General features: G+C 40.9%; 1 protein-coding gene across 5 annotated transcripts in view; it reads left to right on the forward strand.

The window, feature by feature from the left end:
- XPO1 (exportin 1) overlaps window positions 1-22,922 on the forward strand; it is a 62,234-nt gene that overhangs the window by 33,621 nt on the left and 5,691 nt on the right. For 2 of the 5 annotated variants that reach the window (XM_055242299.2, XM_055242302.1), the window contains 17 exons: window positions 2,366-2,427; window positions 2,639-2,683; window positions 4,801-4,982; window positions 5,749-5,797; window positions 5,873-5,992; window positions 7,665-7,793; window positions 9,384-9,542; window positions 10,961-11,158; window positions 12,317-12,455; window positions 12,624-12,805; window positions 12,891-13,047; window positions 13,174-13,337; window positions 14,570-14,704; window positions 16,905-17,088; window positions 17,416-17,522; window positions 20,032-20,226; window positions 22,199-22,367. In XM_055242299.2, coding sequence (XP_055098274.1) covers window positions 2,366-2,427; window positions 2,639-2,683; window positions 4,801-4,982; window positions 5,749-5,797; window positions 5,873-5,992; window positions 7,665-7,793; window positions 9,384-9,542; window positions 10,961-11,158; window positions 12,317-12,455; window positions 12,624-12,805; window positions 12,891-13,047; window positions 13,174-13,337; window positions 14,570-14,704; window positions 16,905-17,088; window positions 17,416-17,522; window positions 20,032-20,226; window positions 22,199-22,367 — 2,376 coding nt within the window. The remainder of the gene's footprint in view (window positions 1-2,365; window positions 2,428-2,638; window positions 2,684-4,800; window positions 4,983-5,748; window positions 5,798-5,872; window positions 5,993-7,664; window positions 7,794-9,383; window positions 9,543-10,960; window positions 11,159-12,316; window positions 12,456-12,623; window positions 12,806-12,890; window positions 13,048-13,173; window positions 13,338-14,569; window positions 14,705-16,904; window positions 17,089-17,415; window positions 17,523-20,031; window positions 20,227-22,198; window positions 22,368-22,922) is intronic. The other 3 variants (XM_055242301.2, XM_063617931.1, XM_063617933.1) reach the window with 3 other exon arrangements.

Raw genomic sequence — 22,922 nt, forward strand, 5'->3', positions numbered from 1 at the left:
TGTCTGTTTCCTGCTAATTCTGATGACTAAATTTTTTATTTTTCTTTTCAATGAAAATTTCACTCAGTTCTATATATGCTAGATGAGGCTTGGAACATACAGCTCTACAACCTTTAACTGCTTTTCCAAAAATCTGAAAGCTATGAAAACGAAAAATCTTCATAATTTAACTGATTTGGTGACAAAGCCTAAAATGAACAGATGTGAGAGTCTTTGTAATTGTTAATTTTACATAGTAGGAAATAGTAATTTGTTCAATTAGTGTTGCTACTTCATATCCTTTTAGTGTTTCAATATAGGTGTACCACACTGCTTTTCCTTTAAAAATGTTCTAAGAATTTAACATTCTGCAACACTCTTGAACCCTGTGATTTTGGAGAATGGAACCTATAGTAGATGCTCAGCAAATTCTACGTGATGCAAACTAAAATCAAGGATATGAGTATCATGTCTTAACTGTTTAAAGAGTAGGTTTTACTATGAAGAGATCCATAAGTAAAGAGCATTTGAAATGAAAACTTTTTCCTAAACTTCCTCTTTTTTTTAACATCGTGTGTGTGAAGTTAATATTGTATTTCTAATATAAGCTTAATGTTGCAATTAATGTATAGTGGAAAATAATAACACGTATATTAATTCATTTTTGAGACACGAGTTCGCTCTGTTGCCCAGGCTGGAGTGCAGTGGCACGATCTCAGTTCACTGCAGCCTCCGCCTCTAGGCCTCAAGTGATCCACCCGCTTCATCCTCCCAAAGTGCTAGGATTACAAGAGTAAAGCCACTGTGCCCAAGCCATCAATAAATTTTTATGGGTTAGAAGTTTGGGCCAGGCGTGGTGGCTCATGCCTATAATCCCAGCAGTCTGGGAGGCCAAAGCAGGCGGATTACTTGAGGTCAGGAGTTCCAGACCAGCCTAGCCAACATGGTGAAAACACGTCTCTATAAAAATACAAAAAGTAGCGGGGTGTGCCAGGCACAGTGGCTCACGCCTGTAATCCCAGCACTTTGGGAGGCCGAGGCGGGCAGATCACGAGGTCAGGAGATCAAGACCATCCTGGCTAACACGGTGAAACCCCATCTCTTCTAAAAATACAAAAAAATAGCCGAGCATGATGGCGGGCGCCTGTAGTCCCAGCTACTTGGGAGGCTAGGGCAAGAATGGCGTGAACCCAGGAGGCGGAGCTTGCAGTAAGCCGAGATCGCGCCACTGCACTCCAGCCTGGGCGACAGAGCGAGATTCTGTCTCAAAAAAAAAAAAAAAGTAGCTGGATGTGGTGCGTGCCTGTAATCCCAGCTGCTCAGGATGCTGAGGCAGGACAATTGCTTGAACCCAGGAGGTGGAGGCGGAGGTTGCAGTGAACCAAGATTGTGCCTCTGCACTCCAGCCTGGGCAACAGAGCAAGACCGTCTTCAAAAAAAAGAAAGAAAAGGCCGGGTGCAGTAGCTCACACCTATAATCCCAGCACTTTGGGAGGCTGAGGAAGGCAGATCACTTGAGGTCAGGAGTTCAAGATCAGCCTGGCCAACATGGTGAAACCTTGTCTCTTACCGAAAATACAAAAATTAGCCAGGCATGGTGGTTGATGCCCGTACTCGGGAGCCTGAGGCAGGAGAATCACTTGAACCTGGGAGGCAGAGGTTGCAGTGAGCCAAGATTGTGCCACTGCATTCCAGTGTGGGTGACATAACAGGACTCTGTCTCAAAAAAAAAAAAAAAAGAAACACATGAAACCAAATTATGATGAAATAAACTTGAATAGCAGTTTGTTATAGGCTGGGTGTGTTGGCTTGCTCCTACAATTCCAGCACTTTGGGAGGCCCAGGCAGGAGGATCACTTGAGCCTATGAGTTTAAGACCAATCTGGGCAACAATGCCAGATCCCATCTTTAAAAGTATGAATAGCACATTAAATTCATTGAATTTTTTTTAAGTCTCGCTCTGTTGCCCAGGCTGGAGTGCAATGATGTGATCTCTGCTCACTGCAACCTCTGCCTCCCAGATTCAAGTGATTCTCCTGCCTCAGCCTCCTGAGTAGCTGGGATTACAGGCACCCGCCACCACGCCCAGTTAATTTTTGTATTTTTAGTAGAGACAGGGTTTCACCATGTTGGTCAGGCTGGTCTTGAACTCCTGGCCTCAGGTGATCCACCCACCTCAGCCTCCCAAAGAATTACTGGGATTACAAGCGTGAGCCACCGCACCCGGCCAGAATTTTTTTTAAATGCCAATACTGGTGACGGGATTAGAGCATATTAACTGATTTTACTTAGTCTTTCCATTCCCACATTAATTAGTTCTCAAAATTTATTTGCATGCTACAAAAGAGCTCAACAATTTTTTTATTACGTGCAATTTTTTTAATAGGAATAAAAAAATACGTTGTTGGCCTCATTATCAAGACGTCATCTGACCCAACTTGTGTAGAGGTAAGAGTTTATTTTGGAGCTTATTGGGAGAGCATAAAATCATTTAGATACTGAGTCTGACTACAACCTAATTCTGTCAAGACACATAGTCACACATACGCACAGTCAGTCATTTGCAGTAGAGCTATAATCATTTGTTACGAGGATTGTCTGGTTATATTCTTATTTATACTTACCTCAGGCTCTCATTTAATCTTTTACTTTTCCTTAGAAAGAAAAGGTGTATATCGGGAAATTAAATATGATCCTTGTTCAGGTAAGCTTTAACTTAACTGTTTTCCTTAGAAGAATTATGCTTATTATTTGAACAAAATGTTTGACCTACTTAGGAAATAAAGTATACTAATATTTTGCAGAAGTAGTGATAGTATTCTTGCAATAATAGGTAACCTACTGTCTAGTACTTGAATGTTAGTTTGCTGTGGCAGGAATCATCAAATAACGTTAAAGCCATCATTTATATGGCTGCAGTGTGGACTGGACTCTATGTTGGATTCTTTTTTATCTTTTCTTTTTGGAGACAGTCTCGCTCTGGTACCCAGGCTGGAGTACAGTGGCACTATCTCGGCTCACTGTAGCCTCCACCTCCCGGGTTCAAGCGATTCTTCTGCCTCAGCCTCCTGAGTGGCTGGAATTACGGGTGCTTGCCACCACGTTTGGCTAATTTTTTGTATTTTTAGTAGAGACAGGGTTTCACCATGTTGGCCAGGCTGGTCTCAAATTCTTGACCTCAGGTGATCCACCTACTTCGACCTCCCAAAGTGCTGGGATTATAGGTGTGAGCCACTGCACCTGGCCGGATTGTTTTTTAATTTTCTGATATGCCTGTGCATATTTCTCCTTTGCGTGTATCTCTCTCAGTCCTTTGATTTCCTCATCCTTCTAATTGATTTCCATGCTTAGTCCTTAAACTGTCTATGTAGACTAAATTTATAATTTTTATGTTTATCTGTTTTCTATAGTAATATCATAAATTTTTTTCCAGAGAACCCTGGTATGTGTGGGGGAAAAAACAGTAACTTCTATTTAAATAAGATTTAGAAACACCCAAGTTTCCAAAAATTTTAGTGTATTCAGTAATTAACTCCAGCTTTTATTATACTTTAGAGCTTTCTGTTAGCCCTTCTCTGAATGGGGAGAGAGAGGAGAGAATATAAAGAAGGTTAACATGTATTTTTATAATCTGGGAAATCCCTTGTGTGTGCCATAAATAGTCCAGACTTGCATACAAATATAATGCAGTTCATGAGGCTTTTGGTTTAAAGTTTATTCAGGCCCCGATTGCAGTGCCTCCTTTCTTCTAAATTCATATATCCAAACCCTACTACCTTTCAAGGCTCAAATTTCATCCAATAATAAACGGTCTTAACCAGTCACTTTTGATCACCAATAGTTAGTTAGATCCTTGAATCTCCTAGGATAATTTCTTTTTTTCTTGTTTGAAACGGAGTGTCGCTCTGTCGCCCATGCTGGAGTGCAGTGGCACCGTCTCAGTTCACTGCAACCTCTACCTCCCAGGTTCAAGCAATTCTCCTGCCTTGGCCTCCCGAGTAGCTGAGACTACCGGCCCGTGCCACCACCCCTGGCTAATTTTTGTATTTTTAGTAGAGACGGGGTTTCACCATGTTGGCCAGGCTGTTGAGTTTTTTTCTGGTTTTTGTGTGTGTGGTTTTTTTTTTTTGTTTGTTTTTGAGACGGAGTCTCGTCCTGTTGCCCAGGCTTGAGTGCAGTGGCCTCATCTCGGCTCACTGCAACCTCTGCCTCCCAGGTTCAAGAGATTCTCCTGCCTCAGCCTCCCGAGCAGCTGGGATTACAGGCACCTGTCACCACGCCTCACTAATTTTTGTATCTTTAGTAGAGACAGGGTTTCACCATGTTGGCCAGGCTGGTCTTGAACTCCTGACCTTGTGATCCTCCCTCCTCGGCCTCCCAAAGTGCTGGGATTACGAGCCACCACGCCCAGGCTGGCCAGGCTGTTCTCAAACTCCTGGCCTCAAGTGATCCGCTCACTTTGGCTCCCCACAAAGTGCTGGGATTATAGGTGTGAGCAACCGCGCCCGGCCTCCTAGAATAATTTCTACATATCTATCAGGCAGATACTAATACACAGACAGACCCATTAGACAGATTGGACCTTTCATTAGGATAACTGAAAAGGGTCCTGGGGCGATTAAGATAAAAGACTTTATCTGTGTTTTGTTTTCTACCCAGTATGGCGAAAAGGGTGGCACATTTCTTCCTTTAATAAAGGAGGAGAAAATGAAAAATGGTTTATCCTTACTCCTGCCTTTATCCATTACATAATTTCTTTGAAGTTTGTTTTATTTGCCTTTGAGAAATGAAGTGCGATTAACATTTCATGTCTTATTTTAGATACTGAAACAAGAATGGCCCAAACATTGGCCAACTTTTATCAGTGATATTGTTGGAGCAAGTAGGACCAGCGAAAGTCTCTGTCAAAATAATATGGTGATTCTTAAACTCTTGAGTGAAGAAGTATTTGATTTTTCTAGTGGACAGATAACCCAAGTCAAATCTAAGCATTTAAAAGACAGGCAAGTAATAATTATGTTTTAGAATTTTAAAGTAATTTCTCAAACAATTTCAAGCAATTTGGATGTAAATTGTAGATATTTTAAGGAACTATGATCAGTAATATGTTAAATTGCTTGTAGTGGTTTTCAACTACAGATTAAGAAATAGTCCTAGACGTGGCCTAATAATTTACCTCTGAAGGTTGAAAAGTGAATTATTCAAGATACACTTCAGGAATTGTTTTGTGTGGTAACTAGTTAATAGGTTCTAAGCAAATGATTTGTGTCCAAACATACGTATTAGTTATTTTATTTTATTTTGAGACAAGTCTTGCTCTGTTGCCTGGGGTGGAGTGCAGCAGCGCAATCTTGGCTCACCGCAACCCCCGCCTCCTGGATAGCTGCGACTGCAGGTGCGTGCCACAGCGCCTGGCCTCAAATCAGTTATTATCTCTGCTTCTTGTCAGTTCCCCAATTGTTAACAATAGTGTTCTTTTTAAAACAAAACAGAAAACTAGATTTGCCTCTAATAGTAAGCAACCGGTATAAACTATAGGTATACTTCCATTCGGTTTTAAACATTTGTTGTAGTCATTAGGAAATCTTTTTCCCCTTGGGTTGCCCAGGCTGGTCTCAAACAATCCTTCTGCCATGGCCTCCCAAAGTTCTGCAATTACAGGCATGAGCCACTGTACTGGGCCTTAATCATTTTTATTAGTATTATAGATAACTGATACTTATTTCTGTGTCTTCTAAATCTGGTATTTTTGTGTTTTTTTTTTTTTAGCATGTGCAATGAATTCTCACAGATATTTCAACTGTGTCAGTTTGTAATGGTAAGTGTTTTTAATTTCATTTTTAAAAATAACAATAATAGGAAAGCAATTATTTACAAGTGTGTTTTGTTATAGGAAAATTCTCAAAATGCTCCACTTGTACATGCAACCTTGGAAACGTTGCTCAGATTTCTGAACTGGATTCCCCTGGGATATATTTTTGAGACCAAATTAATCAGCACATTAATTTATAAGGTACAGTGAATACATTTCAGTTATTTGTCACTGGATAGCCACGTATGTTCTTTTCACATGTAAAGCTCTCATCTCTGCATTCTAAACCTTATTCAACCTTGTTTCTAACACGAGGACACTGCTCATAAGAAATTTCCCATATTCACACCTAGTAAATTATTTAAAGTGAGTTTCAAATCTGATTCTGCCACTTATACGGTGTAATTTTATGAATTCATTTTTAGCAAACAATGGATTTGATTATATTGCTATCTTTTAGTTGAGTAAGTTACATTGAGGTAAGTCAAGTGCTATTTCTGAAAAATGAAAAGTCCATCTTTTAACTGATAATTTAAAATTGATACCATGTTACATCTTCTTTAAGTTCTATAATGGTTTAGCCTGGGCAACATGGTGAAACCCATCTCACTAAAAATACAAAACAGCCAGGCGTGGTGATGCATGCCTGTAGTCCCAGCTACTCGGGAGGCTGTGGCAGGAGAATCTCAAACCCAGGCGGCGGAAGGTGCAGTGAGCCAACATCGTGCCACTGCACTCCAGCCTGAGCAACAGAGCGAGACCCTGTCTCAAAATAAATAAAGTTCTACCGTGGTTTATCCAGAGATTATCACTGTTACCAGTTGGTTGTATTATATTTTCAGATGTTTTCTTGACTGATACAATGAATAAATTAAGTATCTAATTGGAACATTATAACTTGACCTCTTCAACTTCGTAGTTTAGTTTGGTAACATAATATGGATTTATAGTATTTGAATGATCAGTTTATTGCTTAATTAAGTTATGTAAAAACCTTTCTATTGTCAACAGTCCTACAGAGGACATTCTCAGACATAAGATATTATGCAATTGTCCAAATATTAATTTATTTAAATATTTTAATGTTTAATTACCAGATTATTAGGTATGTTTATTTTTAAGGTTTTAATGCCCCCTGATTTCCAACCCCAGACGATAACTGTTTATCTTTTCAACAATAGAATATATAAGCCAATTTTCCCATATTGTTACTACTCTTAGATATATTGAGCATTTCCCAAAATTCTAAGCAATCACAAGTTTTAGGTCCTGTGTAGTTACACAGAAAGTATAACGTTTCTAAAAGTCATATCACAGATTCTAGGAAAGTTGTTAAGGAGCCTTGTTATTTTAGATGTCTAAGGACACATCAAAAGAAAACAGTTTAGGCCAGGCGAGGTGGCTCACTCCTGTAATCCCAGCACTTTTGGGAGGTGGAGGTGAGCAGATCACAAGGTCAGGAGATTGAGACCAACGTGGCGAAACCCTATCTCTACTAAAAATACAAAAATTAGCCGGGCGTGGTGTCATGCGCGTGTAGTCCTAGCTATTCGAGAGGCTGAGGCAGGAGAAGCGCTTGAACCCAAGAGGTGAGGTTGCAGTGAGCCAAGATCAAGCCCCTGCATTCCAGCCTGGGTGAGCGAGACTCTGTCTCAAAAAAACAGTTTGCTCCTAAAGCATTTACTGTATATTGGGTAGGCAATAAAATTCCCTCAGTATATCTGCATGATAAAATACGTTCATTCACTTGGCCTTTTTTTGACGTCTACCCCTATATTTAATTGTTAAAGCCTTTTTCCTTTTAATTGTGAATTTTAAGTAAAGTGTGCATCAGGCCAATTAATTTTATGGTTCCCTCCCCCCTTTTAAATAGTTCCTGAATGTTCCAATGTTTCGAAATGTCTCTCTGAAGTGCCTCACTGAGATTGCTGGTGTGAGTGTAAGCCAATATGAAGAACAATTTGTAACGCTATTTACTCTGACAATGATGCAACTAAAGCAGGTAATGTAATACTATCTTGAAAATTGGCTGAATAATTTTAGTGCCTTAGAAAATACCAAATTCCGGCCGGGCGCGGTGGCTCACGCTTGTAATCCCAGCACTTTGGGAGGCCGAGGCGGGCGGATCACGAGGTCAGGAGATCGAGACCACGGTGAAACCCCGTCTCTACTAAAAATACAAAAAATTAGCCGGGCGTGGTGGCGGGCGCCTGTAGTCCCAGCTACTCGGAGAGGCTGAGGCAGGAGAATGGCGTGAACCCGGGAGGCGGAGCTTGCAGTGAGCCGAGATCGCGCCACTGCACTCCTCCAGCCTGGGTGACAGAGCAAGACTCCGTCTCAAAAAAAAAAGAAAATACCAAATTCCAAATGAGTTACTTTAGAAAAACGTATCATAGATAAGCCATAATCTTGTATTTATTACGTAAAATTTGTAGTAAGCTACAAATTTTTATGATGTTTCCAAAAATTTCTTAAAATTCAGGTTTGGGGTGTGTTGTGGTAATTTATTTCTGCACACTTTAGGAGCTTGGTCTTTTAGGAGATGCCTGACCAGACAGTGGGAAACCTGGAACTTGTTCCTGACATTGTGTCTGAAGGAATTCTTTTCAGCCCTAGTTTGATTGGTTATCTATTAAATGATCTAGAAGGTTATTCATAATACTGTGTTCATGGCCAGGCATGGTGGTTAATACTGTAATCCCAGAACTTTGGGAGTCCAGAATGGGAGGACCAGTTAATGCCAGGAGTTCGAGACCAGCCAGGACAACATAACCAGACCATTCCTACGAAAGATTTAAAAAATAGCTAGCTGTGGTGTTGCACACCTGTAGTTCCAGCTACTCTGGAGGCTGAGGCAATAGGATCACTTGAGCCCATTGATTCAAAGTTAAAATGAGCTATGGTCACACGATTGCACTCCAGCTTGGATGACAGGGCAAATCCCTGTCTCTTTTAAAAAGCAAGGAAAGATAGATTACTGTGTATGTTTGTGATCTGAATGAATGAATTGATTATTTTTACATTTTCAATGTCAGTGAGAAAGGGGTAAGTCCAATACTAGAAAAATTTAAAGGCTGTGATAGCGGCCTTACTAGTTGCAATGTAATTTATTTGAGAAGAGTCAAAATCTAGGTCCTAGAGATACAAGAATAGGTATACCAGACCTAGGAGTTCTGTATGTGGTTTAATATTAGCAAAAGGGTGTTGGGATATTAGGGCTTAAAAATAATAGTGTTGGCTGAGTGCAATAGCTCACACCTTTAATCCCAGCACTTTGGGAGGCTAAGGTGGGAGGATTGCTTGAGCCAGGAGTTGGAGACCAGCCTGGACAACATAACAAGATACCGTCTCTACAAAAATGTTAAAAATTAGCTTAGCGTGATGGCACATACCAGTGGTTCCAGCTACTCGGGAGGGGCTGAGGTGAGAGGACTGATTGAGCCTAGGAGGTGGAGGCTGCAGTGAGCTTTGGTCATACCACTGCACTCCAGCCTGGACAGAGTGAGACCTTGTCTCAAAAAAAAAATAAAAATATAAGTGTCTTTTGTTGTTTTATAAAATGCAAACTGATTGTCCCTTTTAAAATTTGCAGATGCTTCCTTTAAATACCAATATTCGACTTGCATACTCAAATGGAAAAGATGATGAACAGAACTTTATTCAAAATCTCAGTTTGTTTCTCTGCACCTTTCTTAAGGAACATGATCAACTTATAGAAAAAAGATTGAATCTCAGGGAAACTCTTATGGAGGTAAGATGTGGAGCCTTTGCTCCTAAAATTCTGCTCTACCTACTAATAACTCTTAAAAGTGCCTTTTTTCTAAAATGTATATACCTTTTGAGATTTCTTATTACTTAATATTTTATCTGTGCATTATATATATTCTCAATTCTGAATTACAGTTATAAGCCCAGTTTTCTGATTTTATGTTCTCCATAAAGCTAGGACTAAAAATTTATAATCAAAATTAAATTACTAATTATTATATCATTTCTAAGGTTAAAATTCTAAAGACCTTATTTTAAAATTTCAGTTTTAATTCAAATAACATACATTTGTTCATTTAAAGATACACAATTCATCGTGTAATCCCAGCACTTTGGGAGGCGGAGGTGGGTGGATCACTTGAGGCAGGAGTTCGAGACCAGCCTGGCCTACATGGTGAAACTCCGTCTCTATTAAAAATACAAAAAAATTAGCTGTGTGTGGTGTCACGTGCCTGTAATCCCAGCTCCCAGCTCGTCAGGAGGCTGAAGCACGAGAATTGCTTTAGCCCAGGAGGCTGAGGTTGCAGTGAGCCAAGATCACCTGGGTGACAGAGCAAGACTCTGTCTGAAGGAAGAAAATCTCTCTCCTTGTCTCTCTCCCTCTCTCTCTCTCTCTCTCTCTCTCTCTCTATATATATATATATATATATATATATATATATATATATGTTTCAGTGTATATATATATAAACATAAGTATATATATATATACACACATATACATACACACAATTCAGTGGCATATTAGTATATATACAATGTTATATAACCATTAATACCTAGACCCAAAACATTTTCATCACCCAAAGGTGACCCTTTACCCATAAAACAGTCGCTTTCTCCTTTGTTCTCTCCCCAACTTCTGGCAACCATTATTTTGGTTTCTGTCTCTGTAGATGTATCTATTCTGATTATACCATATAAAGGGAATCATGCACCTTTTGTGTCTGGTTTCTTTTATTTGGCGTCATGTTTTCAGTGTTCTTCCATGTTGTAACCTGTATCAATACCTCACTTTTTATCATGGCTGAAGAATATTTTCATTGTATAAATATTCAGTATTTTTTTTGTTGTTCTGTCCTCTGTGATGGCACATTTGGGTTGTTGATACCACTTGCCTATTGGCACCCAAGGCCTTTTAAATAAATGTCGTTCCATTAGGAGACATGATAAAAATATGTATTGATCAACAACTATGTGAGAGATTTTTGAAGTGCTTTAAGGCATGTCAGAAGAAGCAGAGTTACTCCAGAGTTTACTGTCTATTTGATAAGTATTGAAATCTGAGTTGTGATGAATAAAACATGAATTTTTATTTTCCCTTAAGGTGTAACAAGTGAAAAGCAATTTGAAGTTGGTAATGTTTAAGAATTATTTTAATAGTTTTGGTCTTCTGTGTAGGCCCTTCATTATATGTTGTTGGTATCTGAAGTAGAAGAAACTGAAATCTTTAAAATTTGTCTCGAATACTGGAATCATTTGGCTGCTGAACTCTATAGAGAAAGTCCATTCTCTACATCTGCCTCTCCGTTGCTTTCTGGAAGTCAACATTTTGATGTTCCTCCCAGGAGACAGCTATATTTGCCCATGTTATTCAAGGTAACAGGGTGGTTGGTTGAGTGTTCTTCCTGTTGCATACTGTGGTTTTGAGGTCTGAATGCAAATACTTCTAATTATGTAAATAAATTAGCTACGGCCGGGCGCGGTGGCTCACGCCTGTAATCCCAGCACTTTGGGGAGGCCGAGGCGGGCGGATCACAAGGTCAGGAGATCGAGACCATCCTGGCTAACACGGTGAAACCCCGTCTCTACTAAAAATGCAAAAAAATTAGCTGGGCGAGGTGGCGGGCACCTGTAGTCCCAGCTACTCTGGAGGCTGAGGCACGAGAACGGCATGAACCCCAGGGGGCAGAGCCTGCAGTGAGCCGAGATGGCGCCACTGTACTCCAGCCTGTGTGACAGCGAGACTCTGTCTCAAAAAAGATTAAAAATAAAAAATAGAATAAATTAGCTACAAAAAGAGAACCCAACAACTTCTCCATGGGTGTGGAAAACTAGAACATGAAAAGAGTTGAGTCTAGAACCTTGATTCTCAAGAGTGTGGTCCTTGTCTCAGTATCAACATTGCTTGTGATTTCGTTAGGCAAGGCAAATTCATTGGCCACCTGCCAATGTACTAAACCAGAGTCTAGGAATGAGACACAGGATACTCCTGTAACAAAAGTTGGTTAAAAAAAAAATCACATTAAAACACACTGAAATAATTGTTAAGCCATTTTTGTAGAATTACAGTGAAAAAAAATTTTTCTTTTGGAGACAGGGTCTTGCTCTGTGGCTCAGGTTGGAGTGCAGTGGTGTGGTCATAGCTCACTACAATCTTGAACTCCTAGGCTGAAGCAATTCTCTTGTGTCAGCCTCCCAAGTAATTAGTTGCAGATGCACCACCATGCCTAGCTAATTTTAAATTTTTTAATTTTACTTTATATTTACATAGTTTTTTCTGTTGCGCTTTGAGCCCCAGTATTTTTATTGTTTTAGAGATTGGGTGTCACTGTGTTGCTCAGGCTGCTCTCAAATTCCTGGCCACAACAGTTCTTTCTGCCTCAGCCTCCGGAATAGTTGGAATTACAGGCATGAATCCCTACACATGGCTGGCCTGTGGTTTTTTTGTTTTGTTTGTTTTTAACTAAGCTTCTACACTAATGATTTCAGTGATCTAACGATTTTTTTTCTTGATTGATATATTGTTGAGTATAGGTCCGTTTATTAATGGTTAGTCGAATGGCTAAACCAGAGGAAGTATTGGTTGTAGAGAATGATCAAGGAGAAGTTGTGAGAGAATTCATGAAGGATACAGATTCCATAAATTTGTATAAGAATATGAGGGAAACATTGGGTAAGTTAATAAATACTGTTAATCTTTACCTTTATAAATCTATTCTGGGGTGGAAATACATTTTAGGAAATGTACTTGTAGTTTCTAAATATTTTCTAAACGTATTGTTAATCATCAGTAAAACTCTATGCTCATTATTTGCATTTCAAACCATTTTTTTCTTTGTAGTTTATCTTACTCATCTGGATTATGTAGATACAGAAAGAATAATGACAGAGAAGCTTCACAATCAAGTGAATGGTACAGAGTGGTCATGGAAAAATTTGAATACATTGTGTTGGGCAATAGGCTCCATTAGTGGAGCAATGCATGAAGAGGATGAAAAACGATTTCTTGTTACTGTTATAAAGGTATGCAAGGGATAGGTATGAATTAGAATTGCTAAATAAGTATTATGTTGTTACAGTAAATAATACAAATTTGTCTTATTTACAGGATCTATTAGGATTATGTGAACAGAAAAGAGGCAAAGATAATAAAGCTATTATTGCATCAAATATCATGTACATAGTAGGTCAATATCCACGATTTTTGAGAGCTCACTGGAAATTTCTGAAGACTGTAGTTAACAAGCTGTTCGAATTCATGCATGGTAAATCTCTTTCTTTACTATATTTTGTTTTTATTTTTATTGAAGAAAATAAATGAATGTTTTTGTCTTGTTAGAGACCCATGCTGGAGTCCAGGACAAAATAAATGAAAGTTTTTGTCTTGTTAGAGACCCATGATGGAGTCCAGGACATGGCTTGTGATACTTTCATTAAAATAGCCCAAAAATGCCGCAGGCATTTCGTTCAGGTTCAGGTTGGAGAAGTAATGCCATTTATTGATGAAATTTTGAACAACATTAACACTATTATTTGTGATCTTCAGCCTCAACAGGTATGTTAAGCACTGAGCATATGTTATTTTTAGAAAGTAACACCTGTATCAATCTGTATGTATCAATGGAAATAGGAGGGCAACTATTGGATCCAATAGAAGTGTTTCTGATTAAATTTTCTTTCTTTCTTTTTTCCTTGAGTCAGGGTCTTACTCTGTTGCCCAGGCTCGAGTGCAGTGGCACTATTACGGCTCACTGCAGCCTTGAACTCCCAGGCTCAGGTGGTCCTCCCACCTCAGCCTCGTGGGTAGCTGGGACTACAGACATTCACCGCCATCACACCCAGCTAACCTTTTTTTCCCCCCTTGGTAGAGATGGGGTTTTGCCAAGTTGCCCAGGCTGGTCTTGAACTCCTAGCTTCAAGCGATACGCTTGCCTCAGCCTCCCAAATGATTTTATATGTGTGAGCCACCACGCCCAGCCTGGTTAAATTTTCGTAGTGAGACAGATTCTTGACGAGAAGGTTGTTAGGCTGTTGTCCTATGTAAAATTATTCCTAACAAACAAAATCAGGTGGTTTTTTTTGTGTTGTTGTTGTTGTTTGTTTTTTGGGGGGGAGGCGGGTGTGTGTGTGTGTGTTTGAGATGGAGTTTCGCTCTGTCGTCCATGCTGGAGTGCAGTGGCGCAAACTCGGCTCACTGCAACCTTGCCTGCTGGGGTCAAGCGATTCTCCTCTTCAGTGGCTGTGATTAACAGGTGCGTGCCACCACGCCCAGCTAATTTTTGTATTTTTAGTAGAGACGGGGTTTCTCCATGTTGGTCAGGCTGGTCTCAAACTCCTGACCTCATGATCCGCCCACCTCAGCCTCCCAAAGTGCTGGGATTACAGGCGTGAGCCACCACCATGCCTGGCCAGTTTGGGTTTTTTGTTTGTTTGTTTTTTGAGATGGAGTCTTCCTCTGTCACCCAGGCTTGGAGTGCAGTGGTGCAATCTCGGCTCAATGCAACCTCTGCCTCCCAGGTAACTGGAATTATAGGCACCTGCCACTACGCTTGGCTAATTTCTTTGTATTTGTAGAAGAGATGGGGTTTCACCACGTTGGTCAGGCTGGTCTGCAACTCCTGACCTCAAGTGATTGGCCTGCCTGGGCTTCTCAAAGTATTGGGATTACAGGAGTGATCCACCGCACCTGGGCCAAAATCAGTTTCAAGACATTTGTGAATTGCTTGTGTGGGTTTTCCTTATTAGGGTGTATAACATAAAAGTTAAATTGTCTGCTTTTTAAAATAGGTTCATACGTTTTATGAAGCTGTGGGGTACATGATTGGTGCACAAACAGATCAAACAGTACAAGAACACTTGATAGAAAAGTACATGTTACTCCCTAATCAAGTGTGGGATAGTATAATCCAGCAGGCAACCAAAGTAAGTATTTCTACTTTTTCTTAAAGTTTTCATGGGATTTAACAAGACTGTTCTTTACAAATGTATTGAATTCAAGCCTTTTAACATGTATGTGTGATCCATAAGTGCTTTTATGTGTGGCTTTGTACATTTTATTTATTTATTTTTTTTATTTTTTTTTTTTTTTGAGACGGAGTCTCGCTCTGTCGCCCAGGCTGGAGTGCAGTGGCGCAGTCTCGGCTCACTGCAAGCTCCGCCTCCCGGGTTCACGCCATTCTCCTGCCTCAGCCTCTCCGAGTAGCTGGGACTACAGGCGCCCACCACCACGCCCGGCTAATTTTTTGTATTTTTAGTAGAGACGGGGTTTCATCGTGGTCTCGATCTCCTGACCTCGTGATCCGCCTGCCTCGGCCTCCCAAAGTGCTGGGATTACAAGCGTGAGCCACTGCACCTGGCCTGCTTTGTACATTTTATTATCTGGGCCGGGCGTGGTGGCTCACGCCTATAATCCTGGCGCATTGGAAGGCCGAGGCAGGCGGATCACTTGAGGCCAGAAGTTCGAGATCAGCCTGGCCAACATGGTGAAACCCTGTCTCTACTAAAAATACAAAAATTAGCTGGGCGTGGTGGCACATGCCTGTAATCCCAGCTACTCAGGAGGCTGAGGCAGGAGAATCACTTGAACCCAAGAGGCAGAGGTTGCAGTGAGCCGAGATTGAGCTACTGTACTCTAGCCTAGACGACAGAGCAAGACTCCATCTCAAAAAAAAAAAATGAAAAATCTGGGCCGGGCATGGTGGCTCACGCCTGTAATCCCAGCACTTTGGGAGGCCGAGATGGGCAGATCACGAGGTCAAGAGATTGAGACCATCCTGGCCAACATGGTGAAACCCCGTCTCTACTAAAAATACAAAAATTAGCCGGGCATGGTGGTGGGCACCTGTAATCCCAGCTACGTGGGATGCTGAGCCAGGAGAATGGCTTGAACCCGGAGGTGGAGGTTACAGTGAGCCAAGATCATGCCACTGCACTCCAGCCTGGTGACAGAGGAAGACTGTCTCCAAAAAAAAAAAATCCGTACTATAATTTTCATTCTCATTTGATATTAAAATAGGAATAGGCCAGGTGGGGTGGCTCACGCCTGTAATCCCAGCACTTTGGGAGGCCAAGGCGGGCGGATCATGAGGTTAGGTGATCGAGACCATTATGGCTAACACAGTGAAACCCCGTCTCTACTAAAAATACAAAAATTAACTGGGTGTGGTGGTGGGCGCCTGTAAGTCCCAGCTACTCAGGAGGCTGAGGCAGGAGAATGGCGTGAACCCGGGAGGCAGAGCTTGCAGTGAGCCGAGATCACGCCGCTGCACTCTAGCCTGGGAGACAGAACGAGACTCCGTCTCAAAAAAAAAAAAAAAAAAAAAACTGTATTACTTCATTCTTAAGTACATATAGACAAAAAGGCTTTTGTGTTCGTTTTTACCGTTTGGGATTATAAATATGGTTTAGGATAAGGGAAGTGTAATGGCTTTTGCTTTGGTAATTATGTGGATTTTTTTTTTTTTTTTTTTTTTTTGAGATGGAGTTTCACTCTTGGTGCCCAGGCTGGAGAGCAGTGGCGTGATCTCACTGCAACCTCTGCCTCCCAGGCTCAAGCAGTTCTCCTGCCTCAGCCTCCCAAGTAGCTGGGATTACAAGCAAGCACCATCACGCCTGGCTAATTTTGTATTTTTGGTAAAGACAGGGCTTCTCCATGTTGCTCAGGCTGGTCTTGAACTCCCGACCTCAGGTGATGCACCCAACTCAGCCTCCCAAAGTGCTGGGATTATAGGCGTGAGCCACCTCACCTGGCCATTATGTGGATAATTCTTTTTTTTTTTTTTTTTTTTTTTTGAGACACAGTCTCGCTCTGTTGCCCAGGCTGTAGTGCAGTGGCGCGATCTCGGCTCCCTGCAAACTCCATCTACCGGGTTCACGCCATTCTCCTGCCTCAGCCTCCCGAGTAGGTGGGACTACAGGCGGCTGCCACCACGCCCGGCTATTTTTTTTTGTATTTTTAGTACAGACGGGGTTTCACCGTGTTATCCAGGATAGTCTCGATCTCCTGACCTCGTGATCCGCCTGCCTCGGCCTCCCAAAGTGCTGGGATTACAGGCGTGAGCCACTGTGCCTAGCCGTGGATAATTCTTATGTGATAAATGGAATTTGCTTTTTTTCCTCCAAGAATGTGGATATACTGAAAGATCCTGAAACAGTCAAGCAGCTTGGTAGCATTTTGAAAACAAATGTGAGAGCCTGCAAAGCTGTTGGACACCCCTTTGTAATTCAGCTTGGAAGAATTTATTTAGATATGCTTAATGTATACAAGTGCCTCAGTGAAAATATTTCTGCAGCTATCCAAGCTAATGGTAGGTGATTCTGATTTCTTATACAATGCAGTCTAAACAAATCACTTCTCTTCTGTTGCCTTAGGTCAAACATTTGATGTTTTTCACAGATTTAAATCAGACCTCCCATTTCCCAGATGACCCTAGACATATTTAAAACAGTTATGTATACCTTTCCCTTTTAAAAGGGAAAGCTTATTTCCCATAAAGCTTATTTTCCCAATAAATTTTGTGAACTTTTGGCTTTAAACTTTTTAATGGTAAAATCAAATTGCATCTAATGTACACCTGAGTACCACTGTATAATTTTAGTGGTAAAATTAGATTCCATTTGATTCTATTTTGTAGGTGAAATGGTTACAAAGCAACCATTGATTAGAAGTATGCGAACTGTAAAAAGGGAAACTTTAAAGTTAATATCTGGTTGGGTGAGCCGATCCAATGATCCACAGATGGTAAGTGAGAGATGCTTTGCTTTTGATTTTTAATGTTGATGCTGTGTTTTATGGAATATGCTATACTCTATTATGTGCATTTTGCTAATTTAAAGCATATCAACTTTGTGGTTATTTTATGGCATTTTATTTATTGTAGTCCTTACATTAATATACTAATAGCTATATTCCATCTTCAAAAGAAACTGCTGTTAATCAATAGCGAAGGGTGGTGATACGTAACAAGATAGCTAAGAAAATTGGGTCATTTTATGTTTCCATAAATAGGTTAGGAGGATTTAGTTAATGGAGTATAGGTGCAGTTTTTGCATTCCTGTTTATTTTTATTTATTTATTTATTTTTTTGAGACAGTCTTTCTCTGTCCCCCAGGCTGGAGTGAAGTGGTGCGATCTTGGCTCACTGCAAGCTCCGCCTCCCGGGTTCACGCCATTCTCCTGCCTCAGCCTCCCGAGTAGCTGGGACTACAGGTGCCCGCCAACACGCCCGGCTTATTTTTTGTATTTTTAGTAGAGACGGGGTTTCACCGTGTTAGCCAGGATGGTCTCGATCTCCTGACTTTGTGATCCGGCCGCCTCAGCCTCCCAAAGTGCTGGGATTACAGGCGTGAGCCAGCGCGCCCGGCCTTCCTCATTTTTAGAACAATTGCTAGAGCTACAAAGTTGTCATTACTTTACCTCTTTAGCAAAGTGACTGCTTCTCAGATTAAAGGCTTGAAAGTCTTTTTTACACTCTTTTTAAATGATTTGCAGAAAAGGAAATCATTTTCAGTAATAAAAACCAGCTGTGTATGCCTTAACTTGTAAAATTGTGAATTAGTTTTAGGTTTTAACTGTATCGTTTCATTCTTTTTATTCACTTGAGCCTTGGGAGATTCAAAAAAATTCTATTCTAATACTGCTATTAATTGGAATAGTGTTTTTTTTTGTTTGTTTTTAACAAGTGTGCTAGTTATTTTCATAATTTTGAAATTTCAATATTGTTTCTTGTTAAGGAAATACTTTTCAGTACACTTGTTCTGAATATAATTCTTGTGGAATACTTAAGTTGGCTAACCTAAATACCGAAAGGTTCTGAACATGTGTATTATGTGATCAGAGCTGTATTTAAAATTTGAAAGCAGAAAGTAAGATGTATTGAAGGAATTGTGATGTTTGTAATTTACAAGAAGCTTGGGCACATGTCAGGAGCACAGTGGGAATAATACAAAGGGTATCATATTTTATAAGTACCATTAATGTTAAAGTTTGGGATATTTGTTCACATGAAACACTATGTTTATTTTCCTTGTCTTGGCTTTTCACGGTGGCTCATGCCTGTAATCCCAGCATTTTGGGAGGCCGAGGCAGGTGGATCACTTGAAGTCAGGAGGCTGAGGCATGAGAATCACTTGAACCCCGGAGGCAGAGGTGACAGTGAGCCGAGATTGCACCATTGCACCCCAGTCTGGGCCACAAGTGGGAAACTTCGTCTCAAAAAAAAAAGAAAGAAAAGAACAAGAAGTTACTCTTTAAGTATAACTCAGTTTACTTAGAATCATGAAAATCCTACTGGGCATCGTAGCATGCACCTGTAATCCCAACCACCAGGGAGGCTAAGGCAGGAGAATCACCCCAGCTCAAGTCCAGTTTAGGCAATATGGCAAGATTCAGTTTCAAAAAAATAATAGAAATCCATAGTCTTTCTTATTTTCTGAGAGTAATTGATTGATGTTATTTCTGCTTGTGAAAATACTCACCAGTTAGCATTCATTAGATTAAAACATTAGTCTTGAGTTGGGCGGATCATGAGGTCAGGAAATCGAGACCATCCTGGCTAACACGGTGAAACACCCCGTCTCTACTAAACATACAAAAAATTAGCTGGGCATGGTGGCAGGTACCTGTACTCCCAGCTACTCGATAGGCTGAGGCAGGAGAATGGCGTGAACCTGGAGGCGGAGCTTGCAGTGAGCCGAGATGGCACCACTGCACTCCAGCCTGGGTGACAGAGCAAGACTCCGTCTCAAAAAAAAAAAAGACATTATTGAGGGCTCGCTGGCTGCCATCTTACATATACAGTATACATAGAATCCTGATTCTGCCACCTAGCTTGGAGCCACCCACTGAATTTTGAGCCTCACTTTCCTTATTGTAAGAGTTTTGTAGCTGGGCATGGTGCTATACCTATAGCCCCAGCTACTCAGGAGAATGAGGCGCAAGAATTGCTTGAACCTGGGAGGTGGAGGTTGCAGTGAGCAGAGATCACTCTGGTCTGAGTGACAGTGAGATTGTCTCAAAAAAAAAAAAAAGTCTTGAATGACACTGTGTCCATGAGACTTCCCAACCCATTGTGATTTCCTGCTTTCTTTTGCTAAAAACTTTTAACGTAGGAAAACCTAATACAAACACAGATTTTCCTATTTTCAGTAGATGATCATGCTTCATCTTATAGACAAGAATAACCGTGTTGTTTAAAATAGTCACCATGTACCTAGATTAAAACATAACTTTTTTTTTCCCTCCCCAACAGGTCGCTGAAAATTTTGTTCCCCCTCTGTTGGATGCAGTTCTCATTGATTATCAGAGAAATGTCCCAGCTGCTAGAGAACCAGAAGTACTTAGTACTATGGCCATAATTGTCAACAAGTTAGGGGGACATATAACAGCTGAAATACCTCAAATATTTGATGCTGTTTTTGAATGCACATTGAATATGATAAATAAGGTGTGTAATATTTGAGTTATGTTATGTAAGGGGGAAATTCTGCAGGATAGCCTTAATTCTTGAAAGCTAAAGTATATCTATGGATGTAACATAATTTTAATGCCATGGAGTTTAAATATTTAAACTTGTATATTAGGGAAATACTTTCTTGGTTTTCAAGAACTTACTTCCCAGGAGTTTGAAACCAACCTGGGCAATATAGTGAGACTTAGGCCGGGCACGGTGGCTCATGCTTGTAATCCCAGCACTTTGGGAGGCCGAGGCGGGCGGATCACGAGGTCAGGAGATCGAGACCACGGTGAAACCCCGTCTCTACTAAAAATACAAAAAATTAGCCGGGCGTGGTGGTGGGCGCCTGTAGTCCCAGCTACTCGGAGAGGCTGAGGCAGGAGAATAGCGTGAACCCGGGAGGTGGAGCTTGCAGTGAGCCGAGATTGCGCCACTGCACTCCAGCCTGGGCAACAGAGCAAGACTCCATCTCAAAAAAAATATAGTGAGACTTCATCTCTACAAAAAGTTAAAAAATTAACCAGTCATGGTGGCATGTGCCCATAGTCCCAGCTACTCGAGAGGCTGAAGTGGGAGGGTCACTTGAGCCTGGGAGTTCAAGGTGGCAGTGAGCTGAGATTGCGCCACTGCGTTCCAAGAGGAAGAATTTACTACACAGAATCTTGATTGGTAAAAAGTAAATACGGAAAACAGATTTTAACATTCACATGGTATGTAGCATTTATTGAAACCTCATAGCAGGTCAGGGCATCCTTTTATGAACATAGTTGTATTAATTGGTTTGAATAAATGAGAAAGTAAGTCTCATTTATTTTCTCATAAATGAGAAAGTAAGTTGTATTAATTGGTTTGAATAAATGAGAAAATAGGCCGGGCGTGGTGGCTCACACCTGTAATCCCAGCACTTCAGAAGGCGGGCAGATGACCTGAGGTCAGGAGTTCAGGACCAGCCTGGCCAACGTGGCAAAACCCCATCTGTATTAAAAATACAAAAATGGCCAGGCGTGGTGCCTCACGCCTGTAATCCCAACACTTTGGGAGGCCAAGGCCGGTGGATCACCTGAGGGTCAGGATTTCAAGACCAGCCTGACCAACATGGTGAAACCCGGTCTCTACTAAAAAACAAAAATTAGGCTGGGCGCCATGGCTCACGCTTGTAATCCCAGCACTTTGGGAGGCCTAGGTGGGCGGATCATGAGGTCAGGAGATGGAGACCATGGTGAAACCCTGCCTCTACTAAAAATACAAAAAATTAGCCGGGCGTGGTGACAGGCGACTGTAGTCCCAGCTACTCGGAGAGGCTGAGGCAGGAGAATGGTGTGAACCTGGGAGGCGAAGCTTGCAGTGAGCCAAGATCACGCCACGCACTCCAGCCTGGGTGACAGAGCAAGACTCTTGTCTCAAAAAAAAAAAAAAAAAAATTAGCTGGGCATGGTGCCACATGCCTGTAATCTCAGCTACTCTGGAGGCTGAGGCAGGAGAATCACTTGAACCCAGGAGGCGGAGGTTTCAGTCAGCCGAGATTGCGCCATTGCACTCCAGCCTGGATGACAGAGTGATACTGTCTCAAAAAAAAAAAAAAAAAAAAAAAAAGATAAGATATGTTAAGTGGACACATTTTACACAGTAACTTAAATTTTTTTGTAATCTGTAGTGGTGGTTTCAAATTAAAAACAAAAGTGATAGTAGTAGTCTTACGGTAATAATGGTTTTGATGAGCTCTCTATTAAAAAGGTTCTCTTTCTCCTTCAATTTGATAACTCTTGTGCGTTAACGGAACAGTTTCACTTTCCGTGAGAGGTGGATTGTATTTTATTTGGGTTTACCTTTCAGGAGGCATTCTATCTTCTGTGGTTTATTGAAAACTCCAAACATTTATACTGGATTAAGCCTTGCTTTTCCCCTACTGTCTAGCACAACGAATACACTGAAACATTATTTTGTTTCCACTACTTATTTTTAGGACTTTGAAGAATATCCTGAACATAGAACGAACTTTTTCTTACTACTTCAGGCTGTCAATTCTCATTGTTTCCCAGCATTCCTTGCTATTCCACCTACACAGTTTAAACTTGTTTTGGATTCCATCATTTGGGCCTTCAAACATACTATGAGGAATGTCGCAGATACGGGTAAATAAAAGATGTTCTTTTATTCATTTGCCTGCCAATCCAAAAATACAAATATAGTTACATAATTGTACATAGGAAAGTATTACTTGTTCAGAGTTTTGAGTGTATGAATTACATATATGAACATCTGAGAAAATCCTATAAGCAGTTTAATCAACTGTTCCACTCCACTCCAAGTGAGTCCATAGGCAGAATTGAGTTATGGGGAGAGCGGCCTAGTAATAATTGGTTTGTGTAATACAAAGTTCTACTGAGTAGTGATGTTGTAGAAGTTCTAAGCTTTTGGAAATGGTGAAAGGGTGGTAATAGTCATAACAGACTGTAATTTTTTTCCCATAGGGTTTTTTAAAATTTTCACGAGGTTCTTTATTTCAGTAGTTTTTGGGGAACAGGTGATTTTTGGTTACATGAGTAAGTTCTTCAGTGGTGATTTCTGAGATTTTGGTGCACCCGTCACCTGAGCAGTATGAACTCTACCTTATGCGTAGTCTTATCTCTCATGTGTATGAACTCTACCTTATGTGTAGTCTTATCCCTCACCCCCTCCCGCCCTTC

Source organism: Symphalangus syndactylus, chromosome 14 (genome assembly GCF_028878055.3).
Source record: "Symphalangus syndactylus isolate Jambi chromosome 14, NHGRI_mSymSyn1-v2.1_pri, whole genome shotgun sequence".
Classification (NCBI taxonomy): domain Eukaryota; kingdom Metazoa; phylum Chordata; class Mammalia; order Primates; family Hylobatidae; genus Symphalangus; species Symphalangus syndactylus.